Raw genomic sequence first — 22665 nt, 5'->3', positions numbered from 1 at the left:
CAGGCGCCTCGAATTTTATAAACGCAGTTTATTTTTGAGGATTGAACTCTTGTATTCCCAGATTTCTTCAAAATAAGGCAATAACGACAATTTAAACAATCACTTTATTAAAAATAGCAAATTTCACAAGTACTCATTTAACATTTTGTTGGCACTGGCCCCTGGAAAACAAACCCGTGTGTGTACTGATTGTCTAACGTAAACTGAAGCGGGGCTGCCCCCAAAAGCCTGTGCATCATCAACTTCGAATCAACACGGGAATGAGTAAGTCTGGTGAGCTCAGAAAGGATGAACCTTCAGCCCTATTAATAACATTTTGCACAAAGCGCTTCAAGTATAACCCCCATAAGGCAACAACAGAAAGCATAGCAGCACAGCCTCGGCATCACAGTTCCCGATTAAGCCTTCAACCAGGCCTAGGCTCCAGTTATGGCGAACGACAGCAAGGCAACTTTACTAAAAGCAGCAGTGAGAACAATCATTGCACTGGTACTTTGATTACTTTATTCCTTGTTGTGGAAGATGATTCTGCTACTGGATTCAGCTGCAAAATTAAAGAATGCTGTTTTTCTTCAAACCGCAAGAAAGCAACTGCATGTCCTTTTAGCTGGTGGACGTATTCGGGACGTCTTGTGCGTCCGCCAGATGTAGTTTTTGTCTGAATTCATCAGTTAAGATTTTCATTTTATAATCAGTACTTCTTTTAAATTTCAGGCAATTAAAAAAAATAAATTTCGGGGAATTACACTCAGGAGCTAAGGGAGAGAGGTATTGAAATAAAGGAAATATGTTTAAAGGGAAGTGTCTATGTGACTGTGAGAAACCTGGATGTGATAAGACAATTTTTAAACGTAGTGAAGTAATTATACTATATCCAGAATTTGAAGACTTAAAAAAAGGCACTAAATCAAGACTATGTTTCACATTCTAATACAGCACAGGATTATTTCCACACGGCAAGAATTATTTTCATGGTAAGGAACCGATGAGAGGCAAATATGAAAACTTACTGGATTAAACAAAAATCATTGGAGAGAACAACACCACTTTATCATCCTTGGGAAAACAATTTCTTTGTAAAAGTCAAAAATCAAATCATCATAGCTCTAAAACTTTCCCTCTAATCCTGAATTATTCTTCAAGATTAGAATTAGTATGGAATTCTTGCAGAGGTTACCCCCCTCCCTTCTTTTATCATCATTGGCTTTCATCTTGTTCTTTCATCCATCCATATGATCCACCTGCTACCTATCTCTTCAAGACCCAATTCCAACAATGCTGTGAATACGCTGAGAACAACTAAATGCTAGCGATACGCATATGACAGAGGTTGCAAAAATATACAGACATGAGTGCTGTCATCAAAGCCATTGCCATCCAGTTGGAGGGCTGAAATTTAACACATATAAAAATCAAAAGATAGTGAAATAAGGCAGAATGCTAGTTGGAGGTATAAATAAAATGCTTTATGAGAGTGGTCGGCTTCGGTGTTACTTGATAGGGGAAAAGGGGGAGGCCAGAGCAGCGGTAGGTAGAAAGCACAACCTGAACAGAGGCATTACGGTGAGCATGAACATGATGTGTTCTTAGACACCCAGAGAACCAGCTTAGTGGGAATGAAAAATATAACAGGATGCATAGGCTGTGATTATATTATTGAGAGCTGTTACAAAGTCTAACATGGTAAAAAACTTGGTCTGAAATAGGAATGGCAAGAGGAGAGTGATGTTTTTAAGAAGACTAATTTATTTAGTGTCATTGTCTAAAGTTTACAGCAGCACTGTCCAAAAGAAATATAATGCAAGCCACAGGTATAATTTTTAAAATATATTTTATTCACACTAATATATAAAAAAGCTATCATTTCAGCATGCAATCATAAAAAATCTTGAGACATTTTACATTATTTTTTTATACTAAATCTTTGAAATCAGGTGTACAAATTATACTTTTAGCACATTTCAATTCATATTAGCCACGTTTTGTGTGCTCAGTAGCTACGTGGCTAGTGGCTGCCATATTGGACAGTGCATCTCCAGAGCTGGAACAGAAATTTGAAAAGTTATGGAATAAAGGGATGAGGGTAGGGGATGAAGGAGGAATAAAAGGCAGAACCGATGATACCTGACAACTAAATATAATCAAGAAGTGGCAAATCATTCCATGTCCATGTCCCGGCTCAATGGCAGATAGTTCCACGACTGAGTAGCAATGTCTGGTCTAATCGTAGAAGGGATTTAAATAACCTTTGGAGACTGAAAATAACAGAGGCTACCGATGACAGAGAAGGAAATTAGGAGGAAAGTATGAATATAGAGAGAACATTTGTTGCAAATGAGGAAACTACATTTGCCTCAAAGCTACACGCTTGCATCCCAAGATCTGAAACCAAACAACCTAGAGCCCATGCTCTTGTGTTCCATCATGTTGCCTTGTTTAACTGTGGTGGTTGAATCAGGCAAAGTGGTGAGATAAATGAGTCTAAATGTTTAACAAAAACTCAGATAAAAGGATAGGAGATACTGACATGTCACAAGCATAGAAAGAGTACAAAGCATAGAATATGAAGCTCAAAATGAGTATAAAGAAAAGAAAAAAGCACCAGGCATTACTAGTAAGAGACGCCCCCTAATTAACTCATATCTTATCCCCATATTCAAGTCTTTCTTGGCAAGGATATGTTACATTAATGTTTCCCCACAGTTTATGTGGCTTCTCAAAAACCTTATTTTCTTCATCTGTAAAATGGGAAGTATAACACCACCTACTTATAAGGGTAGGACCAAATGAGAAAATGCAGGTAAAGCCCTTCATAAAATACTTGGCAATTAGTAAGTACTCAATTAAGATTAACTATTAATCGTTATCACTGGATTTGCATATACTTATTTCTTCATTGTTACTGTATAGTTTAGCAAGTAGTAACAGTATCTGTTACAACAATAATAGTAATTTATATATATATTAGTTTAGAAAAACTAGATAATTACTCCATCATTATATGCAGCAATTATCCCATATTACAGAGGACACTCTGAGATGTTAAGCAATTTACCCAAGGTTAATTAGCAAAATTATCAAAACCAAATTTCAAAAATCAAATGTCTTGACCCTACAACCAGCATCCTTTTTGGTATCTCATTATTTAGTTCAGAAGGATGTCATACCTCTCAAATTATTTTATAGGCAGGATCATTTCTCATTGTTCTTTATCTCACGTTGTGCCTAGGACTATGTCCAAAAATACGTTTTGAAAAGTTCCTGAAATAATTGCTCCAAATTGTAATGTCAAAACCTGAATATTTTACACACGCCTTGGTGATTTCTTTCAAGCTCCTCCTATAATACACCTTGTATATGCATCTGAAGTATTCTATGTAATGACAGGAAACTAAGCATGGCATATTATGTCTGCATATCCAACTGCTATTTAACTTAAGAATCTAAGATTTGAGATAATTTCTACGGCAACTAACCCAATCCTCAATTCCCTTGGTTGATTTTTAAAAATTTGTTTTAAAAATCCAAAAACAGTACAAAGCAAAGCAGAACAAATGAGAAACAAACAAAATTGTAGCATACAAAACAACTAAAAATTCCATTTGGAAACCCAAGGAGAAGAGAAATGGCCCCAGTAAATCATCATGGGTGTCTTTGTTCATTGATTGAGGTATTCACCAGAAGTTATAATTTGTAAACTTTTCACTGTTGATATTAGGCAAAAGGATACATGGAGGAATTCAATTCTTCTAACTGTAACACAAAGAAACAAATTTAATTTCAATTTTTATGGGAAAAACATCTTAAGTAGATAATTGTTTACACATTTTAAAGTAAGCTGGTTTTCATTTAAGCTTTCTCTAAACGAAAAAATAAAATATTGAAAAAAACTTCCCAAAAATTTCCAGCTTGGGAAATTCACTTATGCAAAATAATTATAAAGTAGCTTTAGCATTTATTAAACACAAATATGAGAAGAGAATTAAACCAGATAAGGAAAACTAGAGTTCTATAAGGATTCTTAAACCATGAACAATTATAATCATCTCTAATAGTTTTTTTAAAAAGTTGCCATTTTCATGATCAAAATCTTAAAAACCTTTGTGGATTACGAAAAGACTTCACATATCATTCAGTTTTCAGTATGTGGTAGAATTAATCACACCTGTTTTACAGAGGGAAAAATCAAAGTTACAGAAATGTTAACTACATTGACAAAGTTACACAGATATAACTGAAGTGCAAACCCCAGACTAAACAAAGGCTTTCTGGTTTCAAATTTGGTCTTCTCACTACTCCACAGTCACTTTCCTAAATGTAATGCAAATTAAGCTTCTATTTCTTAAGAGGACCCGATAAAAGGAAATATTTGCGAGGCTAAACATAGTCGATGTGAAAAAAAACACACAGCCTTGAAACTTTAAAAGTATAGGCATACAATTTCTCTCACATTTACTTACTCAAAGGATAAAGAAAAGCAACAGAATTAATCCTTTCTTGTCATTAGTAAATATGTAAACTATTCCAAAACTGAAGAACACTGAATTCAATTTTTCTTTATTTTTACTCCAAAAAAGGTTTAAAGAAGCCAATTTAATTAATACCTCTCAGTGTAAGAATCATAATAGTTACACACAGAATTACGTCCTCCCAAAAGACGTACATTTTAGTTCTAACCCCCAATACCTCAGAATGTGAGTGTATTTGGAGACAGGGTCTTACAAAGAGGTAGGAAGTTAAGATGAGGTCAATAGGGACTAGTGTCTTTAAAAGAAGGGGAAATTTGGACATAGGCACCCACTCATAAAAGGAAAATGCCATGGAAAGATGAAGGCAGTCATCTACAAGCCAAGGAGAGGGGCCTCAGAAGAAACCGACCCTGCCAACACCTTGCTCACTAACTCTGGGCCTCCAGAGCTGTGAGAAATAAATTCCAGGTGTACCCAGTCTAAGGCACTCTGTTATGGCAGCTTTAGCAAGCTAATACACAGAGCAATGCACTAAAGGATCTGAAACATACACATAGTTCTGTATATAACATAAGTAACCACCACCTACCTGAGTAAATAACACAAATCGTATTTAATCATGTCAGGACCGCCTTATACATTAAGATCGTATCATATATGTACAGAAGTGAATCTTTCACTTCTAGATTTCCCAGCATTCTCAAAATATATGCTTAGATATAAATGTGACAATTTCTTTGAAATATGTTTCCCTAAAAAAGAGTAGGACACGACATGTATGAAACTTGAAAATACTACACTAAGGGAAAGAACCCAGACATAAAAAGCCACATATTGTGTGATTCTCTTTATATGAAATATCCAGAATAGGCAAATCTGTACAGACCGAGAAGAGATTAGAGGCCACTAAGGGATGAAGAGGAGGGAGAATTGAGAGGTACAGGGTTTCTTTTTTGGGGTGATAAAAATGTTCTGGAATTAAACAGTGGGGATGTCTGCAAAACACTGTGAACACACTGAAAACCACTAAACGGTATACTTCAACATGACTAAAACGATGAACTTTCTTTCAATAAAAATTTTTGATTAAAGAAAGAATGAAGAAATATATACAAATCCTTTTATAAGTTTATATAAAAGAATTATAGTATATAAAAGAATTATACTCACATCAGACAGAAGCCTGTCCAGATTGGAGTCGCTGGCTGTTTTTCTCTTATCCTCAGGAAGTTCCTCTAACTCCCCATAGAGCTCCAAATTCAAACGAGCTAATTTCTCCTGCATTCCCCGAACATGTTCCATCTGTTCAATGGAACATTCATTTCCTGGGGGAACATCCCAGAACATTAATAAAGATTAGGACAGTTCAAACTAACTGCCTTGAGGAAAAACTTGTAAATTTAAGGTACTCACAAGAACTTAGTTTTCGTTCTGTTGTAAATTACAGTGTTAATGACTGCCTATTTTCTGTGTATAATACACAAATCGAATTTCTGACCAGAAAAGCAATAATCTAAGAAATGACTGTGGGTACTAAGAAAATCGGATTGGAAAGATTTTCTTTAAAAAAACAAAATCGGGGGCGCCTGGGTGGCTCAGTCGGTTAAGCGTCCGACTTCGGCTCAGGTCATGATCTCACGGTTCGTGAGTTCGAGCCCCGCGTCGGGCTCTGTGCGGACAGCTCGGAGCCTGGAGCCTGTTTCAGATTCTGTGTCTCCATCTCTCTCTGCCCCTCCCCCACTCACCCTCTGTCTCTCTCTCTCCTTCAAAAATAAATAAACATTAAAAAAAAAAATAAAATAAAAAAACAAAATCATCAGGGCGTCTGGTCCGTGGAGCCTGCGACTCTTGGTCTTGAGGTTGTGAGTATGAGCCCCACAGTGGGTGTGGAGATTGCTTGAAAATAAAATCTTTTAAAAATTTAAAACAACAAAGCAAAACAAAACCCCAAAACCCAAATCATCCCTTAGGTAAAGAAAATTCTTTTTTCAATAGTAACATCATTTCTAGAAGCAATAGCATCATCTAATCATGTTCAATCTGACAACTGCCATTTGAACTGAGCGACCCAACGTTTTATAATAATGAGTGAACTTGTACGTCCTGTAAGAACTTCAACCATGAATCATTTTGCCACCAATTATTCCTTTAATAAATATAAATGAGGAACACCTGGGTGGCTCAGTCGGTTAAGCATCTGACTCTTGATTTTGGCTCAGGTCATGATCTCACAGTTGGTGAGTTCAAGCTGTGCATCGGGTTCCACTCTGACAGTGCAGAGCCTGCTTGGGATTCTCTCTCTCCCCTTCTCTCTGTGTCCCTCCCTCCCCCCATCAAAAATAAATAAACTTTGAAAAAAGAAATATAGATGAAAATATTTATGAAACATGAAGAATGTTATGAAGCATGAGAAACATAATGTAGTATCTTCAGTTGTATGCTCTAATGTAAGTGCAAGACAACTTAATTGCTAAAGGACAGGTCTTACGTTACTTACTGAGTAGAGTTCTCTGAGGTGGCATTACCTGCTCAGGGCAACTAAAATATATACAGTACATATTACATATTTTCATATACTTTAAGTATAGCCTCTACAACCTCTTGATACTAAAAACTTTTTCTAAAAAACCTTGGTTTTCTCAAAAGTATACTGTAGCTCAGCTAAAGCTGAAGTATATATCTTGAATCAGTATGAATTTATGTAAATTATAATTTCCCCAGGCTAGATTTGTACCATCTTCATAGATTGACAACATTAAATTATGTTGACTAATAATTTTGAAGCTAGTTACAGCTCTTTAAAAATCATCCTTTCTTTATAGAAAATATCTCATATTTCCTCTATTTTAATGATGTTTTCTAACAGTTAGTAACCGGGAAGATCGAGTGGGAGAAATACCTCAAGAGAGAAAGGTGTGTGTGTGTGTGTGTGTGTGTGTGTGTGTGTGTGTATACTGGCATACATATAAATGTATCAATATGTAACATATATATATAGAAAAAGAGAGTGAGAAAAGTGGGGAGGGGGACAGTATAAATCTATAAAGTAGAAATCACTAGGAATCCAGGTGATCTAACATGAGAACAATAGGAGCTCCAAAAGGATAAAAAGAAACAGATGGAGAAATAAATTAACAACAGAAATAATGTTCATTCAGATGAAAATGAGTTGGTAGATAGGAAGGGTGCACTGATTCCCAGGCAAAATTGATGAAAAAACATAAGGAAAAAAACTTTCAAACATCGAGACAGAAAAAAATTACCTATTAAGAAAGAATTCAACGGGCAATCCACCTTGTATCTACAATACTTCTAGATAGAAAACTGACAAATAACAGAGAATGACTTCAATCCAAGAAAACAAGCTACATAAGAGTAGGGGCAGAGGGTCGCCTGGGTGGCTCAGTTGGTTAAGCATCCAACTTTGGCTCAGGTCATGATCTCACAGTTCATGAGTTTGAGCCCCATGTCAGACTCTGTGCTGACAGCTCGGAGCCTGGAGCCTGCTTCAGATTCTGTGTCTCCCTCTCTCTCTGCCCCTCCCCCACTCATGCTCTGTTTCTGTCTTTCAAAAATAAATAAACATTAAAAAAAATTTTTTAAAAAGCGGGGGCAGAAAGGGTGTTGGCAAGAAAGCAAAGAACTGATTCAAAGATTAAATCTCAGGTATGGGAGAGAAGAGAGAAGGGAAAGTGAAAGTGTTCTAAAGATACCATCTAAACTGGGTCAAGGTAAAGCAAGGAGGTAGAGATATAATAAAATATCTCTGTGAAATAAATAATATGTTTTTCATGTCTTCTTTTCAAATTGTCTAACCAAGACTGGAAACCCAGAAACTAGAAGAAAAGATAAAACATATTTCAGTATTCAAAACTTTTACAAGGTTAAATATACCATAAAGTCCACAAACATACTCAATTTGGTTAAAAAAAAAAACAAAAACAAAAAAGCCAAAATACAGCAGCTGGAGTGGTTAGTATCCAAAATATACAAAGGGCTCTTAGCAATTGGCAACACCACCACCAACAAAAGGATAAATAACCAAACAGAAAACTGGGTAAAGGTCCTGAAAAGAGCAATTCAACTTCTTAACATATACAAACTCAACAGTAATAAAAGAAATATCACCTCATACCAACAGTCTGGCAAAATTAAAAGGCTAGTAATACCTATTTCTGGTTGAATTCAGAGAAAAGAGTTCTTTCATAAACTGTGGATGAAAACTAGAAGGCAATAGCTTTTTTGGAAGGCAATCTGGATACCTGTACTAAAATCAGAATTACTGCTTTGACCCACTAATCCCACTCATGGTAATCCATCACAAAGAAATAAAAGCACTGACATACATATGTATGTAAAGAGATGTTCACTACACCGTTATGTTCAGGGGCTCAAAAATGGAAACAAAGTAAATGCCCTTCAACAGAGAAATGGTTGAATAAACTGCGGTATATTCACAACTTGGAATATTATGTAGCCATTGGAAAAAAAGAATGAATTAGGGGTGCCTGGGTGATTTAGTTGGTTAAGCGTCCAACTCTTAATCTCAGCTCAGGTCTTGATTAATCTCAGCTCAGGTTGTGAGTTCAGGCCCTACGCTGGGCTCCACACTGGGCACGGAGCCTACTTAATTAAAAAAAAAAAAAAAAAAGAAAAGTTAAAAAAAGAATAAATTAGAGCTATACCAGGTGACCAGGAGAGATTTTCATTAGATATTCTTTAGTGAGGAAAGCAAGATGGGGACAAGTACATATAAGATACAATTTGTATAAAACAATGAAAACTAAGATCTTTGTGTATGTTTATATATATATTTGTGCCATAACCTAGAGAAAAATATGAAAAGATATACACCTGGTTCTTAACGTGGTTATCTAGTTGGGGTGGGGGGAGGTGGAGCCAAGAGAGGGTGTGGTCAGGGAGGGGATAAGAAGCCAAGGAACTCCACGATGAGATACCACATCACACCTGTCAGAACAGCTAAACTTGACAACTCAGGAAGCAACAGGCGTTGCCAACGATGCAGAGAAAGGGACACTTTTGCACCGCTGGTGGGAATGCAAACTGGTGCAGACACTCTGGAAACAGTATGAAGGTTCCTCGAAAAATTAAAAATAGAACTACCCTATGACCCAGCAATTACACTACGAGGTATTTATCCAAAGGACAAAAATGCTGATTCGAAGGGGTACATGCACCCAGATGTTTGTAGCGGCACTATCAACAACAGCCAAATTATGGAAAGAGCCCAAATGTCCATTGACCAATGAATGGATAAAAAAGATGTGGTATATATACACAATGGAATATTACTCTGTGCTCAAAAAGAATGAAATCTTGCCATCTGCAACAATGTGCATGGAACTAGAGTGTATTATGCTAAGTGAAATAAGTCAGTCAGAGAAAGACAAATATATGATTGCACTCATATGTGGAATTTAAGAAAAAAGGCGGTTGAACATAGAGGAATAATAAAAACAGGGGGAGGCAAACCATAAGAGACTCTTAAATACAGAGAATAAACTGAAGGTTGCTGGAGGGGTGTTGGGGGTGGTGGGCTAAATGAGTGATGGGCATTAAAGAGGGCACTTATAGGGGCGCCTGGTGGCGCAGTCGGTTAAGCGTCCGACTTCAGCCAGGTCACTATCTCGCTGTCCGTGAGTTCGAGCCCCGCGTCAGGCTCTGGGCTGATGGCTCGGAGCCTGGAGCCTGTTTCCGATTCTGTGTCTCCCTCTCTCTCTGCCCCTCCCCATTCATGCTCTGTCTCTCTCTGTCTCAAAAAAAATAAATAAACGTTGAAAAAAAAAAAAATTAAAAAAAAAAAAAAAAGAGGGCACTTATTGGGATGAGCACTGGGCATTATATGTAGGGGATGAATCACTAAATTCTATTCCTGAAACCAATACTACACTATATGTTAACTAGAATTTAAATTAATTAATTAAAAAAGAAAGAAAAAAACCAAGGAATAAAGAGGTATGGGAGGAAAGGATAGCACTTCAAAACACCAGTATGTATGTTGATGACATTTATGCATTCATGTGAAATTCTGTATGTGTGCATTCAATAATTTTCAAATTGCTTTAAAAAATACAGGGATATAATTTTATCAGAGAAGGGTTATAAGGTAAGTTGCAAGCTGAACATAAAAACTCTTGACCATATACTTTGTGAACTCATATACAAAAGAGAGAGAGGCAGAGAGAGAGGGGGACAGAGAATCCGAAGCAGGCTCCAGGCTCTGAGCTGTCAGCACAGAGCCCGACACAGGGCTTGAACCCATGAAATCGCAAGATCATGACCTAAGCCAAAGTCGGATGCTCAACTGACTGAGCCACCCAGGCACCCCACCTACCTGGAGTTTCTAATGGAACAATCAGTTAACTGTTCTTATAGCTTCATGATTGAACAAAAACACCAGATTCTTTTAAATTTAAAATCAGGGATGGTAGGCAAGAATAAGTTTAGGCTTAAAAGGGTAAAGAAAAATGACCTTGAGGCTTTCCCAAACTAAAATACTAAGTCTAAAATATTTAACTGATGAAGAATGTTCCTTTTATTTGTTACTTTCAGGATAGTTATTGCATAATAGCAATCCTACTTTAACATTTTTACTAACCCTCCTTTCTTACAAAAACTTTTTCATGAAATTTTAGATGACAAATTATAGTTCATGACAAACGAAATCTAGATGATTGCATTTTATGCCAATAGATTCTTTTTTTTTTAATAAAAGAAAATGATATTTTTGAAATAAATGGCAAAATAGGAGCACCTGGGTGGCTCACTCAATTGAGCATCTGACTCTTGATTTCAACTCAGGTCATGTTCTCACGGTTTATGGGATCAAGCCCTGCATTGAGCTCTGCACCATCAGCAGCCTGCTTAGGATTCTTTCTCTCTCTCTCTCTCTCTCTCTCTCTCTCTCTTTCTCTCTGCCCCTCCCCTGCACATGTGTGCTCTCTCTCTCTCAAATTAAATAAATGTGAAAAAATAAAAAATAAATAAAGGAATGGCAAAATAAATGCAGAAAATAGGACGCGAGCATCTGGAAAAGAAAAACAGAGGAATATCTATGGCTTGCCGAATGCTTGAAGTTTTCCGGAGTGGAAATCATTCAAAAGGCTGAGAAGCCCCCTCTCCATCTCCTGAACGTCTGAGACATCGGTGAGGAAGGAGTGCTGAATGGGAGCCGGCTGTGTGCCTTTTCCTTCTCCTCCCTGAGGTCTGGTCTTTTCTTTCATCACTCTGCAGATAGCACAATGAAAACATTAATTGCATATAGTTACCTTTATTATTTTTTTATAATGTTTTTGTAAATGTTTATTTATTTTTGAGAGAGAGAAAGAGAGCACAAGAAGGAGAGGGGCAGAGAGAGGGGGACAGAGGATCCGAAGCGGGCTCTGCGCTGACAGCAGAGAGCCCGATGTGGGGTTCAAACTTGCAAACCACAAGATCATGACCTGAGCCGAAGTCGGATGCTTAACTGACTGAGCCACCCAGGCGCCCCAGGATTTTAGTGTTTTAAATTTCTTCTTTGAACTTTTCCTGTATTTGAATTTTTACAATAAATACAAATCATTTCTATGACAATAATAAAACCACCCTTTTAAAAAAGATAAAACCTACCATGGGGCACCTGGGTGGCTCAGCTTGTTAACTGTCTGACTCTTGGTTTTGGCTCAAGTCATGATCTCACAGTTCATAGGTTCAAGCACCACATCGGGCTCTGCACTGATGGTGTGGAGCCTGCTTGGGATACTCTTTCCCTCCCTCTCTCTCTGCCCCTCCCCTGCTTGCCATCTCTCTCTCTCTCTCTCTCAAATAAACTTAAAAAAAATCATACATACGTACATATACATACATATATATATATATATATATATATATATATATGAAAACACACTCAGCTTAATTAAAAAAAAACATATTTTTTTCCCTCTTCTGGCTAGTGCATCAACTTTGTTTATGACTTTTCTCACTCTGTCCTGTTTAATATGAGACAAAGTAAGGGTCTTCAAACTAGTCATTCATTTTGCATGTGCTAACACCCTACACACTATACCCTTCACAAATATTTTCTAAATCACATATAATAGATGCTGCCACTGTTTTAAAAGTTAGGCCAAGAGAAAAACAAGTGTTATAAGAATTACTAGATTTAGTATTTACGTTGGCAGCGTTTTGCTGTGATAATCTGAAAGAAATGAATTCACCTTTTTAACTTTGGTCGCTGGGAAGTTGACTGTGATGCAGGATTTGAAAACCCTGTGCTTTTACTAACTGGAATGGCATTTTTTTTGGCATTAACAGCCTGAGTAGAGTGGGCACTAAAAGACTTAGGACTCCGCCTCTTCAGTTTCCGCTCCTCCATTGTTTTAAGTTCCTTATTGCACCACGGCCAGCTTCTTATGACCTAAGGAAATACAGCAAAATTATACACATATGCTAGAATATGTGAAAGTGAAAGGGTTTTAAAGACCCACTTCATAGGCTTAAAGAGTATTGAGAATTTCAGAGCTCATTAGATAAAGTTAAAATAAGGATCCCTTAAGTTTAACCTACGGTGCTATGTACACAGAAGCTCTAAGCAAAATGGACTGGTAGACAAAAATGTTTTCCATCATTTTCTGTATTCACACATCCACAAATATTTACTCTTTTCCACTTGCCAGGCACTATTCTGGATATTGGGAAGATGGTAGTGAACAAGACAAAGTCCCTGTTCTCAAAGAGCCTACATGATAGAAAGGAAAGAATGCGTCAAAAAAGAAACAAAATAGCCAGAATGAGTCAAAAAAGAAACAAAGTAGCCATGTGATAGATATTCCCAGCCTGACTCAAGCGCTAGGTGGTCTTTAGATCTCCCTGCTAAAATTTATTCTTGGAAGAATAACAGACGTATAATTGACAGGGGGTATTTGCATTTTAACTAATGACTAGAAACCTTATGGCAACTACCAAGCACAAACTCAGTGTCTGCCTAGGGATAATACTGATTCTGGTTCTTCGATCGAGCGAAGTTCTATAAAATTAAACTCGTTCCATGACTATTCTGAATATACTTTCTTTACCTATTTCCAATGATACATGAAACTGTATATGTTTGTTTAGTTTTGCTAGTATCAGAAAAGTTACACTATGAAGTTCTAGCTGGCCCTTCCATACAGAATATGTGTAAGGTCTTCTGTTTATCCAATAATTTCCCCTTATTTCATGTATTAACTACCTTTATCTTCCTTACAGCCATCCATCGAAAAATATCCTTCTACATTTTTACTTATGCATACTATTAAATTGTTCTTAATTATATTGCTTCCTGTATCACGAGATGAGAAATTTACATGGCTATTTACCTCATCAGATTGCAAAGTGCTTTAGCACTATTAAGCTTTTTGTGTACATGGTGTTGAATGTAATCATGCTACGGCCACTCAAAAAGATTCAAATCCACTGATGTCACTCTTAAAATAATTACTTAAAAATTTTAACTAAAACAGATTTTTTTTTGCCATTGTCTAAACACAGTACCACCAGCACTGGAATTTAAACCATTTCAGCTCAGTTGGCTCAGGCTGACCCTACACAATCACAACTGGATTTATATATAATACCTCCAAAGAAGCAAAAGTTTTAAAGGAAAGGTTCTAATGATCAGTCTCTAATCCCAGATACCAAGTGTAAATCCATTCAAATCTTGGCTAACAATTTTTCCTTTAAGAAGAATTTTCAGTAACACAACAGACACTTTGGGGTTGTTTCGACAGGAACACAAATTAAATGGAATTTTAATAAACAGCTGAAGAGAGACAATGGGGCATCAGTTCTCCAAAGAGACAAGCATCTGTTTAAACGTGTGATACACATAAACACATGCACCTTCGAATTTAATGATGCTAATAGACCATTCGGTGATACAGGAAAAAGAAAAGGTAGTAAAGCAATTCAAATAAACCAACAGTGGTCTAAACTATGATATTCTGAGGGGCCAGGACTGGAAATGTATCCGCTTTTGGAAGGCAAGCCGCCGGTACAACAAGCAGCAAGGAACCATTTAGAGAAGGCCTTCGCAGTTACTCACTCACTGAGTGCCAGGAATCCACAGCCTTCAAGAAGGACTAGGAGTCCCTCTTGACTTCACCTTATTCTCCTTCCCCAATCAGCCAACACGGTGACCCTTCACCTCCCAGAATTGAGCGGTGTATAGAGTGGGTGGTGGAAGGGGCCTGAAGGGGACAATGAGGAAGCGCCTTTGGTTCCACTTCATACCTGAGGAAGGAGAGGATCGGAATCCTCTTCCTCAACCTGCAAAGACTCCGGAGTCTCCGAAGCCACCGCCGCAGCTGCAGCCTCCGACGCTACTGCTGCAGCTAGAGCCGGGGTCACATCCCGGACCCAGCGCCACCACAGTTCCCTTTGTTTACGGAAGTGACGCAAGAAGGCGGAGCCTCCGTGCCCGCCCTTTCCCACCCCCCCCTCCCCATCCGGGCGGGAGCCTCGCCTCTTCCTGCCACTCCAGTACGGTTCCCGTCTCCGCCCTTGGCACCACATTGCCTCTACTGTCCTGCTCTCAGCTGTATTTTAGGCGGACGTGGAAACAAAGACCCATAGTTGGACTTTTATTTTGGGTTCTGTGGCCCACAAGCGCTGAGGAGTAGGCGTAGCAGTGGAAGCAGGCACGGGAGACGCAGAGCGCTTCGCGGAAGCTGTCCCGCCCCCTGGCCGAACGTGGGCTCCCACAGCACTACAATTCCCAGCATGCCATTCGAGCAAGAGCGGAGGCGGAACCGGAGTGTCGTCATAGCAACTGAATCAACTACCTCGCGGAGACTTCTCAAGGTAAAGTTTGGAAGGCGCCATGAAAAACCGTGATTCTGTTTAATGACACCATGCCAAGCCCCTAAATGAGATTCTATTTCTGTTAATAACTACTCTGTTCAGACCCTATACAGGCGTTATGTCCCATCGTCACTACAATTCCATGAGGTAGGTGTTACCCTCTTTTTAGATGTGAGGACTTTGACACTCAAAAAAGCTAATAAATGCTCGTTTCTCGTCACCAAAACAGTTCTATCACTATATACATTTCTTCTGGAGAAGGAATTGTGTATTGTGAGGGACAGAACTATCCTAAATGAGGGGCGAGATCCAGGTTTCATTCCCTCGTCTGGATGTCCTTTCCCGTGTAGGGAGGTTTTAGGTTTGTAGATCTTTAGATTGAAGAGGCAATGGATAGTACCACATATTTCTCCTGAATTTGTTAATGAGGAAGCCGTATCTAGAGATTGATATAAATACATCAATGCTAGAGAGGCAGAACAAAGTAGAACCCACGTATTCTAATTTGGGATGCCCGTCCACCATCACGCCCTCCATTTTAAAAAAATCGGAAAACTTTTTTAAACGTTTATTCATTTTTGAGAGACAGAGTGTGAGCAGGGGAAGGGCAGACAGACAGGGAGGCACAAAATCCAAAGCAGGCTCCAGGCTCTGAGCTGTCAACACAGAGCCCTACACGGGGCTCAAACTCACAAACCGTGAGATCATGACCTGAGCCGAAGTCGGACGCTTAACCAACTGAGCCACTCAGTCAGTTGTCAGCAAGATATCAGCAAGATATCCCGGTCGTCAGCGAGATATCAGCAAGAGGACAACTCATCTTTCCAGTATCTTTTCTCCAAGTTCTTGTTGTAGGAACACTCCAGCTTTAGAAGAAGGCTTGTGTTATAGGCTTAACCAGAAAGCAAAGTATACCATTGATCAGAAAATTAGCTATACTGCGTAACAACCCTTCCATCAGTTTTCTCTCCTTTGTTGAATTTTAATTTAATTTGAGCAGTATCACCAAAGAGTACCACAAGACTAGTAAATACTTGTAGGGATAGGGGCGCCTGGGTGGCGCAGTCGGTTAAGCGTCCGACTTCAGCCAGGTCACGATCTCGCGGTCCGTGAGTTCGAGCCCCGCGTCGGGCTCTGGGCTGATGGCTCAGAGCCTGGAGCCTGTTTCCGATTCTGTGTCTCCCTCTCTCTCTGCCCCTCCCCCATTCATGCTCTGTCTCTCTCTGTCTCTCTCTGTCTCAAAAATAAAATAAAACATTAAAAAAAAAATACTTGTAGGGATAGCTTACAGTATAGCAGAGAGAGTAGAAGGGAGGGAGGGGGGCAGCAAGGCAGGGAGGAAGGGAAGAGTAGAAGAGGCCCTCATAACACATAATAACGAACAAGGAAATTTTAAGATGTTATTTAAAACCTAAATTGCTACCACTCTGCGTTTTAAGAGCTGTCAAGGGGAAATAAATCTTGTATAGGGAGAAAAGGGGAGATGATACTCTAAGAAGATGGCCCATTGTGTGTCATAATGGAGCAAGGAGTGCTGGATATGCACAGGTGGGCAGGAGGCTGAGTTTGGGGATATGAAATTGAGAAAGTTGAATTGTTCTATATAATAATCTGGGAAGAATTGCTCACTGTAGTAGAAGGTAGGGGTTGGGAAATGTTGAAGAAAAGGACAGCAAAGAAGGGAGCAGAGTGAGAAAGGAGAGTCAAAGTGGAGGGAGGGAGAAGACTTTAAAAAGATCAATGAGGTCTATTGTTCGATTTGTAATTGGTAGTGTTGTTCTAATTACACACACACACACACACACACACACACACACACACACACACGTCTTCCATGCTTCCAAACTTCAAGATAAATTCTCTACAGGATCAAAGCTTTGTATGAACATTATGAAAATCAAGGAAAAGCATTGTGTTCTGCATCTTTGGGAGATTTACGGAGAATAAGAGCAACGTGTGTGTAACAGTAACGTGATGTATAAACAGCACTATGTCAGGTGAAGGAGGAGCTTAGAGTCCAAGGTGAATGGAAAATTATAAACCACAGTCTATGCTGTAATCTTGGAAAGAGAGGAGTTTCCCACTACATGAAGACAAGTATTATATTCCATTTTGCGTCACTCTTAAAGGGTAGGGGTACATGGGATGACAGCTGGTAACATGCTCGTCTCTCCTACCAATCTGTTAGCTACTCATGAAAGGATCTAGGTTTTATACATCTTTATATCCCCAAAGTTTAGCGTAGTGTCTGGCATACAATAGAAAATTAGAAAATTTACATTCAATTAATGAATAAATGAGGAAAAAATTAGATCCATATGATGGCAAGTGGCAGATGGCATTATTAAATCAAGTGTCACCATAACTCAGATTACTTATTCAAGAATTAGAATTTAGATTGATTCTTAGTCATACCTGCCTCTGGTCTGCAGGTGGCAGTATTATCTCATATTAAATTGTTCTGAGACCAGATTCCATTTAACTTTGAGAACATAAATGAGTTAGAATAAAAACTGAATTCTTAGTTTATTTCTGTAATTGTACAGATCCAAAGAAGTAATAAAATATAATTACATGAGATTATGGATTTTTCCTCTAATTTCAACATGAACGAAAGCAGTTTCCAAAACCTTGATAATAAATACAAATTAGGGTAGTTGTTTACAAAACACATGCATTCCTTCAAATTATGAAGTTGCATGTGTGCATGGTGCATGTGTGGGGGGAAGGGAGAGGGAGAGAGAAAGTGAGTGAGCAGTAATGTGTCTAGAAATAAATAATCTCCCAACGAACAGCATGACCAGATTAAATGCAGGATGGTTGGATGAATGTGAATTTCAGAAACACAAAGAATGCTTTATTTGTATAAGTCCCATGCAATATTTGGGACACATTTATACTAAAAAAATACTCCTCATGTATCTGAAAATCACCTTCAGCTGGTCATCGAGTTTTCCTTTGCTAAATCTGGCGGTTTTACCAACACGTATTCTGTTGCTGTTAATTCCAAAAGAAGCAGAACTTCACCAGGTCTGCAGACGCGGTGGTGTTGCCTTATTTGGAGAGATGGAAAGGAAGTAGCTCGTAGGATCAGCTTCCTCACTTCAAGTGCAACCTTCTGCTCATTGTAGTTACCGGTACAGATCAGAGTTCTATAGCTGAGTAAATTATTTTCAGGAAACGGACCCCTCAGGCAAGTGCAGATGGTATAGTCTAAAGAGGTTATTTTATACAAACGCAGTGTTTTCTAGCATTCACGAGCCTGGTTGTAAAAGTCAAGCACTGTGAATAAGCCAGGAGATCCTGGATCCCTTCACCTCTGACTTACACTTTTCACAGGTGCCTGAGGTATACCAGCTATGGCAATAGAAATAGAAGGATTGTTTATGAAATAAATCCTATTTCAAAAAAGTAAAGAATTTTCTGATAAATTAAATCATATGTCATAGTTTCGTGTACATTTGCATTTTTAATGTAAGCATTCCCTATCTTCTAGATAAAATGCACTTCAAAATTTCATTTGCCAATATTTCTGAATTCAAAATAAGCTTTCCACAGGAACATTATTGTGACTATAAGATCTTCAGATTACTTAATAAGAGTACATTTAATTGATTATATGACTGAAACACCATTTGTAGTTAAATTTTCTTTCAAGTTTAAAGTAATAAAAGTTTTTTATTTTTATTTTAGAGACAGAAAGTACACATGTGCACGTGAAAGTGGGGGAAAGGCAGGGGGAGAGAGAGAGAGAATGTTAAGAAGGCTGCCTGCTCATCGTGGAGCCCAACTTGGGCTTGATCCCACAACCCCAGAGTCATGACCTGAGCTGAAATCAGGAGTCAGACGCTCAATTGACTGAGCCACCTAGGTGCTCCTGTAATAAAAGTATTTTAAAGATCAAGAAATATGGGACACCTGGGTGGCTCAGTGGGTTAAGCGTCTGACTTCGGCTCAGGTCATGATTTCACGGTTTGTGGGTTTGAGTCCCGCACCGGGCTCTGTGCTGACAGCTCAGAGCCTGGAGCCTGCTTCAGATTCTGTGTCTCCCTCTCTCTCTGCCCCTCCCCTGCTCATGCTCTGTCTCTCTCTGTCTCAAAAATAAATAAAACATTAAAAAAAATTTAAAGATCAAGAAATAGAGGGGCACTTGGATGACTCTCAGTGAGTTAGGCAACTGACTTCGTTTCAGGTCATGGTCTCACGCTCTGTGAGTTCTAGCCCTGCAACAGGCTCTTGCTGACAGCTTGTAGCCTGGAGCCGGCTTTGGATTCTGTGTCTCCCTCTCTCTCTGCCCCTCCCCAGCTCACACCCTGTCTGTCTCTCAAAAGTAAAATAAAAACATAGAAAAAAGATCAAGAAATAGAAATGTTTTTAAAACATTAAATATTCATATTTGATGAAATTCAATGACCTATGTTTATTTTTCTCTGACTCTGGGCCAGAAGCCATTCTAAGGGCTTTAGATGAATTAACTCATTGAATCCTGCTAATAACTCTAGGACACAGATTCCATTATGATCCCACCTCACAGATGAGGAAACTGGGGCAAAGGATAAATAGCTGCCCAAAGTCACACAGCTACGAAATAGTAGAACTGGGATCTGAGCTGGCCTATGGCTTCCTTAGGCACTGTTCACCATAGTTACATTAATTTAAAATAAAGAGGTAAGGGGGGCACCTGGATGGCTCAGTTGGTTAAGCACCCCACTCTTGCTTTTGGCTCAGGTCACGTTCTCACGGTGGGATCGAACCCTGCGTTGGGCTCCACGTACAGCGGGGAGCCTGCTTAGGGTTCCCTCCCTCCCTCTCCCTCTGTCCCTCCCTGGTGCGCTTGCTCTCTCTGTCTCTCTGTCTCTCTCTCTTTCAGAAAAAAAAAAAGAAAAGAGAAACGGGTAAGGGACTTGTCTGAGAAGATTTTGAAGGTGACCTCTATCTGATCACTGTCTGGGATAGTGCACCGTATTATTCACTGAGCCTAGAACAGTTCAAAGTGAATGACTGTTTTTTTTTGCTCAATTCGGTGTAGCATGAATGCCACTTTGGTGCCTACCAACCACAATGGTGTTATTTTGGAGTTTGCAGACGGACCGAAGGATGTCAGAAAGGGAGAAGGATTTACCTGAGGTACCTGGCTGAGAGTTCACGAGAGGTGGAAGTGGATGAAAGAGGGCAGTGTGCCCTGTTTGTACAGCGTGAGAGAGGTTTCTGGGGTGGACATCAGTTATTGAGCCGAGACCCGGAAAGAAGAATAAAAAGGCGGGGGATTTAACTTTGCGTGATCATTTCCATGAATGGGAAAGGAGAAGTGGGAGGGATACTGCCCTGTGTCCCTGTTAATTCTCTCTCACTCGCTTAGAGCTATGATTGCCCGAGGGGGGTCTTGTGCCCCGGTTGTGGCAGTGGTGGACTCATCGGAGGCCCCTGCTCGGGGCTGTGACCTCTCACGGGCTCAAGGCACAGACGTCAGTTCCCAACTGGCCGCCGTTAGATGCTTGGCCTACCCTTTACCCTCCCTCAAAGAGAGTAGAGGCAGTGAGGGTAGAGGTGAAGAGCCCTGAATGTCCTGTATAGGGAACAAGCTTCTGACCCTCCTACTAACTAGTTCCCCAACCTTGGGCGCCTGTTGCCTAAGCTGTGAAAACGGAGATGATACCACGAGTTTGGCGATGAAGGCACCTGGCAAATACTTGTTCTGGTCCCGCTTAATCTTCACGACGGTATGAGGGATCGTTCCCATTTTCCAGGCGTGGAGAAGGAGGCTTGGAGAGGCTAACACAGTGGTGGCGATGGGCACCCCTGTCGTGTAGCCCAGCCTCTGCTGCGCTGCCTGCGGTAGAAAAGGAGATCACTGAAATAAAATGGTTTACCGTGTTCTTCCAGAGTGAAAACTTTAAAAAGCATTTTGCTACTTCAGTCTTCATAAATAGGAAAAAAAATAAGTAAAACCTAGAAATGTATTTTCCTAAGGTAACAAAAATGGAAAGGTTTCTGAAAGGAAAATATATACATTCAAAAAAGCTTTGAAATGATTAAGCATACACTCGTAGCAATTCGTTCATTATAGTGACTTTTATTTTTAAATTATTATTTGGGGGGGGGGGTGCCTGGGTGGCTCAGTCAGTTAAGCATCATGATCTCATGGTTTGTGAGTTGGAGTCCCACATCGGGCTTTCTGCTGTGAGCACAGAGCCCGCTTCAAATGCTTCATCTCCCTCTCTCTCTGCTCCTCTCCTGCTCTCTCTCTCCTAAAAATAAACAATAAATTTTCCTAATAAAAGAAAAAATTTTAAACATTTTTTAAAAATAAAAATTTTTTTTTTTTTGAGAGAGAGAGAGCGCGCACAGTCAGGGGAGGGACAGAGGGAGAGAGAGAATCTCAGGCAGGCTCCTGGCTCAGCACAGAGCCAGTGCAGGGCTCAGCCTCACGACTATGAGATCGTGAGATCATGACCTAAGCCAAATTAAGAGTCAGACGCTTAACTGACGCAGCCACCCAGAAGCCCCTAAAAATTGTTCTTCACATCACAGGTAATGCGAGCTTGTTCATTCACTATGCATTTACTGAGTATCTACTCTATGCCACGTATTTCCTAGATTAAGTGAACAATACAGACAAAAATCCCTGTTCTCATGGAGCTTGTATTCAAATGTGAGCATGGCCAATTATGCCCGAATTAACCAAATCATTGTTATAGAATAGAAAGGGATGACTCTTAGGGGAAAAGATTGAGCTGGGAAAGGGCTGTGGGTGGGTTATAGACACGGCATTCTAGGAAGGCAGGTGAGGTTTGAGCAGAGACTTGAAAGAAGGGAGGAACTGAATCTTCGGACTATCTGGGGTCAGAGCAGAGGAAGGACCAGCACCACTGTGTGACATGGGAGCATGCCTGGTGTGTGAAGCAGAGAGAGAGGGAGACATAGATCTGAAGCAGGCTCCAGGCTCTGAGCTGTCAGCACAGAGCCCGACACAGGGCCCAAACTCACGAACTGGGAGATCATGACCTGAGCCGAGGTCGGATGCTTAACTGAGCCACCCAGGCACCCCTCAAGTTTTTGGCCAGAGCAACTGCAAGAAAGATTTCCCATAGACTAAGATGGGAGGACTTATGTGTTGAAGTGTGTGGGTGGGGGCAGGAAGTTCGCTTTTGGTTGTGTCATATTTGACTTGCTGATATTTAGATGTCCAACTGAAGACATTGAATAAACAGTCGTATATTTAAGCCTGGAGCCCAGATCTTGCCTGCAAATATAAATTTGTCCAGCATATTATTGGTATTTAAAACCATTAGATTCCATGAGATCACCAAAATAACACAGACAGAGAAAACTACCAAGGACTGAACCCTGGGAAAAA

General features: G+C 39.6%; 1 protein-coding gene across 1 annotated transcript; it reads right to left on the bottom strand.

The window, feature by feature from the left end:
- Window positions 1-85: 85 nt before the first annotated feature.
- Window positions 86-14904, bottom strand: CCDC28A (coiled-coil domain containing 28A). Its single transcript, XM_047860594.1, has 6 exons — window positions 14739-14904; window positions 12686-12885; window positions 11554-11717; window positions 5640-5794; window positions 3731-3753; window positions 86-658 (listed from the first exon to the last, which is right to left on the bottom strand). The coding sequence occupies exons 2-6, from the start codon at window positions 12841-12843 to the stop codon at window positions 604-606; spliced, it is 555 nt and encodes a 184-aa protein (XP_047716550.1). The 5' UTR covers window positions 12844-12885; window positions 14739-14904; the 3' UTR covers window positions 86-603.
- Between the last annotated feature and the right edge of the window lie 7761 nt (window positions 14905-22665).

Source organism: Prionailurus viverrinus, chromosome B2 (genome assembly GCF_022837055.1).
Source record: "Prionailurus viverrinus isolate Anna chromosome B2, UM_Priviv_1.0, whole genome shotgun sequence".
Classification (NCBI taxonomy): domain Eukaryota; kingdom Metazoa; phylum Chordata; class Mammalia; order Carnivora; family Felidae; genus Prionailurus; species Prionailurus viverrinus.
The sequence above is the reverse complement of the archived record's forward strand: the minus strand, read 5'-3'. Positions and strand labels throughout refer to the sequence as shown.